Source organism: Lepus europaeus, chromosome 20, assembly GCF_033115175.1.
Source record: "Lepus europaeus isolate LE1 chromosome 20, mLepTim1.pri, whole genome shotgun sequence".
Classification (NCBI taxonomy): domain Eukaryota; kingdom Metazoa; phylum Chordata; class Mammalia; order Lagomorpha; family Leporidae; genus Lepus; species Lepus europaeus.
The window spans coordinates 2473772-2486402 of record NC_084846.1 but is presented as its reverse complement, the minus strand read 5'-3'; the positions used below and the strand labels follow the sequence as shown (position 1 = coordinate 2486402).

The 12631-nt window shown below is 45.2% G+C and overlaps 1 protein-coding gene across 1 annotated transcript in view; it reads left to right on the top strand.

The window, feature by feature from the left end:
• Window positions 1-252: 252 nt before the first annotated feature.
• Window positions 253-12631, top strand: part of LOC133750005 (putative adhesion G protein-coupled receptor E4P) — a gene marked incomplete at its 3' end in the record, with an annotated part of 31818 nt that continues 19439 nt past the window's right edge. Inside the window, exons 1-7 of the mRNA XM_062179380.1 lie at window positions 253-259; window positions 1926-1976; window positions 4452-4571; window positions 5155-5310; window positions 7967-8007; window positions 8464-8599; window positions 11591-11695. Of these exons, the coding sequence (XP_062035364.1) occupies window positions 253-259; window positions 1926-1976; window positions 4452-4571; window positions 5155-5310; window positions 7967-8007; window positions 8464-8599; window positions 11591-11695 (616 nt within the window). The remainder of the gene's footprint in view (window positions 260-1925; window positions 1977-4451; window positions 4572-5154; window positions 5311-7966; window positions 8008-8463; window positions 8600-11590; window positions 11696-12631) is intronic.

Sequence of the window (12631 nt, the reverse complement as noted above, 5' to 3'; positions counted from 1 at the left end):
CCATGGCAGTGAGCATAGGAAACACAATGGAAGAGGCAGGAGGAGAGGAGGTAACTATTCTGTCCGGTGGCCTTGTCTTGTTCTCTTGTTCTTTTTTTTGAGTCTTATTTTTGCGAGAGGGCGGGAATGAGGGGGAAAGAGAGAGAGAGAGGGAGGGAGATCACAACCTTTGGTTCAACCTTCAAATGCCAACAACATGCAGGGCTGGGTCAGGAACTCGGGACTCGGTGAAGCTCAATCAAGATCTCCCACATGGATGGTAGGGTCCCAACTCCTTGAGCCATCATCAGCTGCCTCCCAGAGTGTGCATTAGCGGGAAGCTGGGACCAGAGTCCAGATGAAACCATGGGCATGCTAAAATCCAAATTACCTGGATCTTGTTTGCCACTGGGGGACTGACATTCGCAGAGATTCCTCCCTAGTTTAGTAAGGATTTCATCTTGCAATGAAGGGAATAAGAGAAAAATCCCTTTGTCAAGCAGCTGATCACTCTTAGCCTATCTGTCTTGGGGGGAATGATATTAGACTACCTGGGAAGAAATCGGTGGGACTGTGTTCTGCATTTCTGAATGTACCCCCAAGTTTAATACAAGGACCATTCTCCTCTCCCAGCTTTGCTACCATCCTTGGGCTCCCATGCATCTCATGGAGTGTATTGTTCAGATAGCCTCCGACCTCAGATAAATCCCCAGTTGCTAAGGGCTAAACCTTTACTATCCAGTTCCATAGCCACCAGCCACAGGTGACCTGCATTGCATTGTGGGAATATCTGGGTTCCACTACAGCTCCTTGTTAATGCAGATCCCGGGAGGCAGCAGGTGATGGCTAAAGTAGTTGGGCCCTGATACCCATGTGGGAGACCTGGATTGAGTTCCAAGCCCCTGGCTTTAGCCTGGCCAAGCTCGAGGATAATATGGCCAATATGAATGGACATGTGCTGTGTGTGCAGAAATACATTCTGGATTTCAAAGATCTAACACACACACACGAGAGAGAGAGAGAGAGAGAGAGAGAGAGAGAGAGAGAGAAAAGAAATCATGTATTAGTAATCTGTTCCATATTGGTTAGGTATTATAATGACATCTTTGTCATACTGGGTTACATAAAACATATTCTTGAAATAAATTTTACTCATTTCTTTTTGCTTTTTAACATATGATTTATTTGAGAGGCAGAGAGACAGAGGGAGTACACAGAGAGAGAGAGAGAGAGAGAGAGAGAGAGAGAGGGAGAGAGGGGGAGAGAGAGAGAGAGAGAGAGAGAGAGAGAGAGAGAGAGAGAGGTCTTCTAACAACTGGTTCACTTTCCAAGTGGCCACAATGGCTGGAGCTGGGCCAATCTGAAGCCAGGAGCGTCTTCTGGGTCTCCCACATGGATGCAGGAGCCCAAGCACTTGGACTATCACTGCTCTCCCAGACCATCAGCAGGGAGCTGGATCAGAAGTGGAGCAGCCAGGACTCGAACTGGTGCCCATATTGGATGCTGGCACTGTTGGCGGAGGCTTAATTTAGTATGCCACAGTCTCGGCCTCTCTCTTTGCTTTTTAAAAATATGGCTGCTTGAAAAGTTAAAAGGATCTATGTGGTTCAGATTATATTTCTATTGCACAATGCAGGGTTTGAGGTCTGAACTCATAGAGACTATTGAATGCAGACAGGAGATGCAACATGTGATTCCAGTGCTGGACTTGTAGAAAATGCTGCCTTAGCAGCTGGGTTTTCAGAAGTTGGGACATACAGCTGCAATCAACTGCACCTCACATGCTCTAGTAGTGCATGCTGCTCCCCGTGACCTCCTGGATACAGCTACCCAGGAGAAGACACAGAAGCTAACACAGATGACTGGGCAATGGGAGACCAAGGACATAACTTGCCTAGAGCCTCTGAGGACCCACCTGACCCACCCCCCTCATCTTTCTGTTCCAGCTCTCAGTGTCTTGCTGGCTCTGTCAATATCAGAGGCGAAGAACTCTGGAGGTGAGTCTACTCATTGCCAAAGCCAAGGGAAAGAAAATTAAGATCTGGAATCTTCTTTTAGGGAGGGGAAGGATCGCTTTTCACACAAAAGAGCACTGATTCCTGGAACTTTGTCTCTCCTCCTTGGAAATCGCAAGAGCTAATGCCCCTTCTCCATCACCACCACCGTTGTCTCTGTCTACTTAGTGGAGCTAATTACATAGGATATCTCATTCAACACCCATGACATTTCTCAAGGTTCTAACACGATCCCCACTTGACTATGGTCCTCTGGAGAAGTAGCTAGCTCAAGGTTACACAGTTTCTGCTGAACCCTGATGATCCAGCCCCCCGCCCCTACCAAATACAGTGTTCTAGGTCATTCTGGGAAATACTTTGTCTTGGGCCCATGACTTGGGTTCCCTAAGAAGCAGGCTGTGAGATAAGGGCTTGAGAGCAAGTCATTTATCCGGGAGGTGGGAATGGGAAATGACATAGGAGTGGAGGAGATAGCGTAGGACCCATTATCAAGCAGGTCATATGTGGGCACCTGGAGTTTGATCCTCTGCGGGGAACTACTGGACGTGGTACAGAGTATGTACCTCAGAGTTAGCTCCCCAAACAGGTAAGGAAGTTGTTTTATTATTATTGCTGCTACTTGCTTCTTCTTCTTCTTCTTCTTCTTCTTCTTCTTCTTCTTCTTCTTCTTCTTCTTTTTGACAGGCAGAGTTAGTGAGAGAGAGAGAGAGAGACACAGAGAGAGAGACAGAGAGAAACGTCTTCCTTCCATTGGTTCACCCCCCAAATGGCGCTACGGTTGGTGCGCTGTGGCCGGTGTGCCACGCTGATCTGAAGCCAGGAGCTAGGTGCTTTCTCCTGGTCTACCATGTGGGTGCAGGGCCCAAGCACTTGGGCCATCCCCCACTGCTTTCCTGGGCCACATCAGAGAGCTGGACTGGAAAGAGGAGCAACCAGGACAGAATCTGGTGCCCCAACCAGGACTAGAACCCAGGGTGCTGGCGCCGCAGGCAGAGGATTAACTTAGTGAGCCATGGCGCTGGCCAACTTGCTGCTTCTTAAGCCATTGGAAAATATACATAACACAAAATCTGCTTTTGAACCACCATCAAACATACAGTTTAATGGCATCAAATGCACTCATGTGGTTGTGTAGTCACCACCACTTCCACTTTCCAGAACCTTCTCATCTCTAAATACAGAAACTTTAACCTACTCAATACCAGCTCTCAATTCCTTGCTCCCAGCCTCTGCGAGGCTTTGTTCTACTTTCTATGAATCTGCCTGCTTGAGATGCCTCCTACACGTGGAACCATACAGTCATTTTCCTTTTGTGATTTGCATATTTCATTTAGCATAATATCCCTGCTGTAGCATGTGTTAGAATCTCCCTCCCTTTCAAAGCTAAATTGTATCGCGTTGTGTAGATAAACCACATTTGTTTATCCATACCTCTATGGATTGGGTTGTTTCTACTTGATGGGTGTACAGATATCTGGTTGAGATCCTACTTTGAATTCTTTGGGGACAAATACCCAGAAGTGGAATTTCTGGATCATATAATTCTTATTTTTAATTTTGTTAAAAGAACTACTAAATAAATAAATAAATAAATATTTAAAAAAATAGAACAACGCTGGCTGGCGCCGTGGCTTAACAGGCTAGTCCTCCACCTTGCAGCGCCAGCACACCGGGTTCTAGTCCCGGTTGGGGCGCCGGATTCTATCCCGGTTGCCCCTCTTCCAGGCCAGCTCTCTGCTATGGCCTGGGAAGGCAGTGGAGGATGGCCCAAGTTCCTGGGCTCTGCACCTGCATGGGAGACCGGGGGAAGCACCTGGCTCCTGGCTTCGGATCAGCAAGATGTGCTGGCCGCAGTGGCCATTGGAGGGTGAACCAACAGCAAAAAGGAAGACCTTTCTCTCTGTCTCTCTCTCACTATCCACTCTGCCTGTCAAAAAAAAAAATAAAAAAAAAATAAAAAAAATAGAACAACGCTACTGTTTTCCACATAGGCTGCCCCATTTAATATTCTGGCCAGCAGTGTCCAAGTGCACCAATTCCTCCAATCCTCATTGTCGCTTGTCATTTATTGCTTTTAAAAACAATACTAAGCTGGGAAGTCGTCAGTCACTGATTGACCGGGGAGGGGCTGTTCTTGGGATAGAGTGCATTGGCAACCTGCCGTGTGGTGAGCAGAGGACTTTGATGGCCAGAGAAGGCCCTGAGGTGAAGAAGTACAGGTTCTGGCATTTGAAAGTTTAACTATCAGGCAAAATGTGTGTTGCTGGCAGAAGTGGGATGTGGTAAGGTGTTGTGAGCACCCGTATGCTGTGCAGTGGGAGGGTGCAAAAGAGATGCCAACAGAACCATCCCCAAGAGGATATCTGACCATGGCATCTGGTGCATTGTGGGTGTTCAGTAAGCATTTCGTGAATAAGCAGATGAGTCAATGAATGGCTGGCTTCTGTGTTCCTGCAGCTAACTGTCCTCCGTGTCATGAAAATGCCAAGTGCTACAACAGTACCCACTGTGTTTGTAAAGATGGGTTCCAGCCCAAGAGTGCGAGATCCGTCTTTTCATCCTATGAGAAATGTGAAGGTAAAGACATTTATGGGGTTTTAGTTCAATCTCTCTTTAGTGATAACTATTCTGGTCTGTGTCTCCTCAACCACAGGTTTTAAATTGATGCAACAAACGGTGAGACTCAGCCTGAAAAAAAAAAAAAAAACCCAAACACCTCTTCCAAAATCCAGTGATTTCATATACAACCTTTACTGTATTTTCAAGTTCCATGTGGATTAGGGTCTATTTCTGGAATGGTAGTCAATCCCAATAGTCTCCTGTCATGGATTCATGCATCCATGCCTCATCATCTTGTTGATGATTGAGAGTACATTTTAATGTCTGGTAGGGCTGGTCCCCACCTTGTGATTTTTATTCTTTCAGTATAGTATCAACCCTTTCTACTCCATAAAATACTTGTTGACTTTTTCTTTACTGGGATTGCTTTTAACTTAAAAATTAAGGAGAACTGTCATCTTGATAGTGTTTGTTCATCCTATCCAACAATAGGAGATACTTGGGTGCGTTTATGGACTGTGTTTGGCAATAGTGATTCCAAGGGTAAGGAGATATGGTATAGTTCTAAGACAATGAGAAAGCAATTTGCTCTTGATTACAGATATTGATGAATGTCAGACAAGTATGGCACAGTGCAAGGAGAGAGCATACTGTAGGAATAAAATTGGAAGCTACATCTGCAGCTGTGTGGCAAAGTATCTTCGAGTCTTAAGTTGGATGGCTGGTTTATTTGACATTGATCGACCAGAATGCTACAGTAAGAACCTTCAAATATTCTTTCCCCATGGAAAAGGGAAGGGTAGGGGGAGGGCCTCTGAGAATTCCACCAATTTCAGGGTGAGACCAGAGCTCTGCCTCAACACTTGTTCTTCAGCCTTGTGTTGCCCCTGGTGATGCTTTCTAAGAAGATGTCACCAAAACACATGGCATCAATGGCCATTGTTACATAGATGCCTTACAGATGTATGTCTCCAGTATCTGGTCTCTTACTTGGGTTTCCAAAAGAACATCTCTAATTTTCTTCTGAAGTTCTCCATTTACTTATCTTTCATTCACCTTGAATTTGATTTCTTGAGTCCTGTGTCTGTCCGCTCATCCATCCATCCATCCATATCTATCTGTTTGTCCACATACTAGATTCCATGAGCTCATACTGATGACTGGTTCTAGTCCAACACCAAGGCCTGTTCTGCCTTCCTGTTTTCTTTGTTTGCAACTCCTTTCTCCAACAATGAGAAACCTGGCTGTCATTACCCACAACATATTACTTATCTGTTTAATCTCAGCATGGTTACATGTTTCGAGTTAAGCATATTTAATGTAAGTGCTGGCTCTTCCAACTGCTAACTCACGTCTGGTTACTGACTTAACTACAGTGTGCCTTAACTACAGAGAGGAATAATAGTAGTATCTGTGACAGTAGTTGTACAGTGCTATGCAACAAGCAACTCCAACATGTAGTGGCTTAAGACAACACGAATTGATTGTCTCATATCTTTTGTGGGTCAAGAATCTAGGCACGGCTTCATGGGGTGTTCTGCTTGTGGGTCTCATGGCTGCGGTCAAGACCTAGGCTACGGTTTCATACGAAGACTCAACTGAGGCAGGATCTCCTTCCAAGCTCACTCTCTTGGTCACTGATAGGACTCAGATCCTTGAGAGCTCTTGGATTGAAGTTCTCAGTTCCTTTCTGGTGGCTGGGGGGAGGAAGTTCTCAGTTCCCAGACACATAGGTGTTCCTAGTTTGCTTTATTGTATCAACTACCTGAGAATAGCTAGAGAGAGTGAATGAGTCCGAAGTCATACTCATTTTATCATCTAATATGAGAAGTGGCATTCTGTCACTTTCACTCTATTCTTTTTTAAAAATATTTATTTATTTATTTGAAAATTAGAGTTACACAGAGAGAAGGAGAGGCAGAGAGAGAGAGAGAGAGAGAGAGAGGTCTTCCATCTGATGGTTCACTCCCCAATTGGCCACAATGGCCGGAGCTGTGCTGAACCGAAGCCAGGAGCTTCTTCTGGGTCTCCCACAAGGGTGTGGGGGTCCAAGGACTTGGGCCATCTTCTATTGCTTTCCCAGGCCATAGCAGAGAGCTGGATTAGAAGTGGAGTGGCCAGGACTCAAATTGGCGCCCGTATGGGATGCCGGCACTGTAGGTGGTGGCTTTACCTGCTACGCCACTGTGTTGGCCCCTTTCACTCTATTCTGTCCATTAGAATTGAGTCACTGGGCTTGGGAAACAGTTGAGGGACAGGACATACACAAAAGTGTGGATACCAAGGGGCAGAGATCTTTGGCAGAAATTTCAGAAACCTACTTATCTGGTTGAATACTGTTCCTCTAAATTTCATTTGCATCTGGAACAGGTGAATGTGACCCTTTTTGGAAACAGAATCCTTATAGATGTAATCATGTTAAATGAGCCCGTATCAGATCAGGGTGGGCTTTAAGCCCAATAGTACTGGTGTCATTACAAGAGAGAGAAATTTGGGCACAGAGGGCGACACATACACACAGGGGCCAAGAGACCATGTGGAGATGGAGGCAGAGACTAGAGTTAAAGTGCCACAAGTCAAGGGAAGTCAAAGATTAGGGGCAACCGCCAGGAGCTCAATTAGGCAAGAGTGAATCTTCTCTGGAGTTTTCAGAGCAGGCATGGCCTTGTTCACACCTGGATTTTGGACTTTTAGCATCAAGAACTGAGACAATACATTTCTGTTGCTTTAAGTCACCAACTTGGTGGTACCATGGTATGGTAGCCTTAGAAAACTCACACACGTCACCTTCCCTTTATGGTTAGTAATGCATGTAAAGTACTCACAGCACTTTGCAGGGTGCAACTCAGAAGCTGTTAGATATTATGCTATGTAAGTCTATTGCAGAAGCTGCTATGTTCCCTTACATGATGTAACAGATATGAAGGCCACATGTTTACTGTGATGAGTGGACAATTGCTTCTGTGTTAACTCAACTAACACTCATTTCTTCTGCAATCTGTCCCTGCAGCCCCAATGTGTTAAAGCCCTATGAGGTGTGTTCCTATGTCATCTCATCTTATTAAGAGGAGCACTTTCAATTTCTTAACAATTCATTTATAGTTATCTATCTGCTTAATTGGTTTTCTGCAAGACTGCCAACTCCCCAAGAGTTGAACTCTTCTATTAACCTATATATCCATATGGTTTAGCATCATGCCTGGTGCTTGATAGATATTGTTGGCTGAATTCTTGAGCTGGAAGCCTCATACTAATTTCTGTATAAAATCTATTGTAGATTTGGGTCCTTTGGGTCATCCTTGAGAGGAATTCAAATGAACTACAGAGTGTCAGGGAAAGGACCCACTTGTGGGGACTGGGAGAAGTGGTTTTTCTCCCATACCTCATGTAATAGATATTTTTTTCTTTCCTAGAGAACAAGAATAAGGTGACACAGTCATCAGGGGACATTTGGGTGAGTAGGGTGAAGCCTGGGTTTGGTAAATAGCTGGCTGATCTGGCCATGCCATTCTCTTGCTGAAACACTACTGTGGCCACCAACTGATTCTTTTGAATGGAATAATCCTCATTTGGTCTTCTGTTTCAGGGGATCTCTGGCAATATCTGGGGATACTTTGCATTGTCATGATTTTTTGGTGTCATCCAGTGGATGCAGACCAGGGATACTGCTCAACATTCTAGAATGAACAAGAATTATCCAGTCACAGATGTCAGTAGGAATTAAGACTCCAATAAGGGAATCTAATTCCTCATTCAGTATTGAGCACCTAGAACAACATTCCCACCCCCACCGGCAGCACCGTAATAAACATTATTGCTTTCTTGGGCTCCCTCAAGCACACATAGGCATTTTCCTACTTTGTTGAGTTTCAGTGAGAGAGGACCTAATGACTTTTTTTTCATTTGAAAGGAAAACCTGAGGAAAAATATGAGCAAAAAAGACTTTTCAAGGAATGCTACACAAATCCTTCAGCAAATTGAAGTGGACATATGGACCACAAGTCTTGCTTCTCCAGGAAAGGGTGAAGATTCTCATTTTGGAATAGGTAAGTGATGCCAATGGACCACTATTAAGGGATTTGAGTTCTGAAGTAGTCATGGAGCTAGGAATCATGACTTCTGTGGTGGTGGCAATAGCTCCCAGGATGATGGGTTTTCCACACTAGCGTTCTTCATGAGCAATACGAGATTTCAACCTGCAAATCCAAGGGACAAGGGGATGAAGCAGATCTCTGTCCATTTCCAATGTCCTTTGGTGTGCTGATGTGTGCAGCTATATCTGTAAGATCTTGTGGCCCCAGGAACACATGTATTAGAACAATCTAGACCTGCTACAGTTATTTGGTTCTTCAATCAGGCCCTCTGTTCCTCAGGGAAAGTTCTACATTCAGGCTTCTCGTGCTTTTTCATTCCAGTAAACCTTAGCGAGGGTCATCTCCATCTACTGCCAACAATTTTAAACCTCAAAAGGGAAGAGGAGGAGAAATTCAGTCCCTTCTCTGCTTTGAGACTGTCCTTAGACTCAAAATGCCAACTTTTGGCTTTGTTGATTCTTTCTGTCATTATCCTGTTTCCCTTCTCATGAATTTTTGCTCTTCATTATTGCTTTCCTTCTGCTTTATATTTCACTTGTTATTCATTTTCTATCTACTTAATTTGGCAGCTTAGATAATGGATTTTGAACCATTCTCTTTTTCTAGTATGTGCACTTAGAGGTACAAATTAGCCTTAATTTAGAGCTATGTATTTCCCTCTAAGCACTACATTAGCTGCATCTTGTGAATTTTCATATTTTGGTCTTTCATTATCATTCAGTTCAAAAATATTTTTAAAAAGATTTATTTATTGTGGCCAGCACTGTGTTGTAGCAGGTAAAGCCACTACCTGCCACGCTGGCATACAGTATGGGTACCGGTTCAAGTCTCAGCTCTCCTCTTCCAATCCAGCTCTTTGCTATGGCCTGGGAAAGTAGTAGAAGATGGCCCAAGTTCTTGGGCCACTGTACCCATGTGGGAGACCTGGAAGAAGCTCTTGGCTTCAGACTGGCCCAGCTCCAGCCATTGTGGCCATTTGGGGAGTGAACCAGTGGGTGGAAGTCCTTTCTCTCCATCTCTCACTCTGTCTGTAACTCTACCTCTCAAATAAATAAATAAATAAATAAATATTTTAAAAAGGATCTACTTATTTATTTGAAAGGCACAGTTATACACACACAGACCCTACACCCCCCCAAGAGGAGGAGACAGAGAGAGCGAGCGAGCAGTCTTCCATCTGCTGGTTCATTCCCCAAATGGCTACATGTGTTGGGGATGGGCCATCTGAAGCCAGGACCCTAGAACTGCATCTTAGTCTCTCATGTGGGTGGCAGGGGTCCAAGCACTTGATCCAGCTTCTGTTGCTTTCCTAGGTGCATTATCAGGGAGCTGTACCAGGAGTAGAACAGCCAGAACAGAACCTGACATCCAAATAGGATTCCAGCATTGTGGTTTCACCTACTGTGCAACAATGCCGGCTCTAGTTCAATATATTTTTAAAAATTAGTGTGATTTGTCAAATGACCCACGGGTTATTTAGAAGTATGTTGCTTAATGACCAGTTATTAAGGACTTTTCTAGTTACCTTTTTGTTAATGATTTCTTATTTAATTTCATTTTTGCCAGAAGCTCACTGTGTAAGTTTTCAGTGAGGGGTGGGGGTGGAATCTTCTATCTGTTGGTTCACTCCCTAAATGGCTGAATGGCCAGGGCTGGGCCAGGATGAAACCAGGCACTTCATCCAGATTTCCTATGTGGGTGCAGGGGCCCATGGACTTGGGCCATTTTCCACTGTTTTCCCAGGTGCATTAGTGTGGAGCAGCCAAGACTTGAATGGGCACACATGTGGGATGTGGGCACTGCAGGCAGTGGCTTAACCTGCTACACCACAGTGCCAGCCCCTCGGATTCCATCTTGTGTTCAGAGATAGCTGCTCTGCCTGCACACCTCCTCTCTAGCCAGCGGGAAGGGGGAAGGAGGAGGAGTGCAAACATACCCGTTCTCTTTAGTGCACCTGCTGTGGACTTCTGGCCACTGCCTGGAAATAGTTGTGTGGCTGCTACCTACCGCATGAGAAGCTAGCAGACGACTTGTGTTCAGGCTGAAGGAGGGAGTTCTAGGCACAAAGGAAAAAGAGATGACTGATTACCAGGGGCAGTGAGCAGTGTGCTGTAGCCCCCAGGACGAATTTCTCACCTGTTTATAGACTCTGTGTGCCAAAACATTGTTATGAGGGTGATCTTTCATGAGCCCTTGTGTATATATGTTATTTAATCTGGAGTGTTCACTCGAAGAATTATTCCTGAAGGCAAACTTTTGCCCCAAGTGATGGTTTCCTTGGAAAAAACTCTGAAATGCTTAGCTCCTCTTGCGTAGAATGATTAAATTCTCTCCCTCATCACACATTTTTTAAAAAAAAATTATTTTGCCCTTTAAGTATCCTGTGATAAGACTTAGCCACTCTAGTTCCAGCTCTGGAAGAATGGCCATCTCCTTCTTCTGTTCTTGGGGTTGGTGTGTGTTGCGTAGACCATTTCTGCCCACTTCATTCTTACTATCTAGATATATGCAGAGTAATGTCATCAGTTCTCCCTGGCCTCGGGGAGATGGGATCACCATTTGGGAGACAGAATTAAACAAGGGAGTTCTTCAACAAGTTTCTTAAGCATGAGAAGAGAGTACAGTGGGACTTACTTATTTACTGAATAATTTGAAAGGGGAAGGGAATGAGAGAGATCAACCTCCCATCCGCTGTTCACTCCTCAGATGCCTGCAATGGCCAGGACTGGGACAGGAGCCAAGAACTCCATCTCGGTCTCGCACATGGGTGTCAGGGACCCAAGTATTTGAGCTGTCACCTGCTGCCTCCCAGGGTGCACATTAGGAAAACAGGATTTGGGAGAAGAGCTGGGGCTTGAACCAAAGCACTTCTACCCAGAACACAGGCATCCTAAGTGGTGTCTTGACCGTGAGCCCCAGGACTCAGTTCCTTCATGTTTCCAGTCTATGACTCCAAGAGGTGCCACCAGGCAAACGAGAAGACTTTCCTGGAAGCCGGAAACAACACCATGGATATTGACTGCACTGATGCCTTCAGAACCACGAGAGGTATTGTGTCTATGAGGGATTCTCTTGCCTCAAATGCTACCACCCAACTGTCCCCTTTCCAGGTGACTAAACAAAGGGGTTTGGGAGTCACTCAGAATTTTTTTATTTTATTTTATTTATTTTATTTTATTTTATTTTTTGACAGGCAGAGTGGACAGTGACAGAGAGAGACAGACAGAAAGGTCTTCCTTTTTGCCATTGGTTCACCCTCCAATGGCCGCCACGGCTGGCGCACTGCGGCTGGTGCACCGTGCTGATCCAAAGCCAGGAGCCAGGTGCTTCTCCTGGTCTCCCATGTGGGTGCAGGGCCCAAGGACTTGGGCCATCCTCCTCTGCACTCCCGGGCCATAGCAGAGAGTTGGCCTTGAAGAGGGGCAACCGGGACAGAATCCGGCGCCCCGACCGGGACTAGAACCTGGTGTGCTGGCGCCACAAGGTGGAGGATTAGCCTATTGAGCTGTGGCGTTGGCATCACTCAGAATTTTAAGGTAGGGAGACTTGAAGTGGTGGCATGAAAAATTCCGCCCTTGATGTGGGCTATGATTGTATTAATTTTTAATCCAGGTTCTTGTCTCCTGCAGAGATAAAAATACCGCGTGGAGACTGGTATTGTCTGCAAATAGGAACAGTGTTTATTTGGCAGTGGGGGAATAAACATATATTCATGTGCAAGTGTGGGTCGCCCCACACAGAGAAATACATGACATAATAGGACACATAATAGGAGAAAAGAAAAACTGAAAATCGCACCTGTCATTGGGAAGGTCCATCTGAGAACATGAGGGCAGGAGAATGGAAAAGCTTCGTACGAGTGCAGAAGACAGAAGTACCCAAGCGAGGTCCAAGGCGAAAAGAGCACTTTCTGCCCCACCTCCCACCTCGTTTTATCTTAGTATGCACCCTGGCCCTGGATGTAACAGGGAAAAGGGGTGGTTA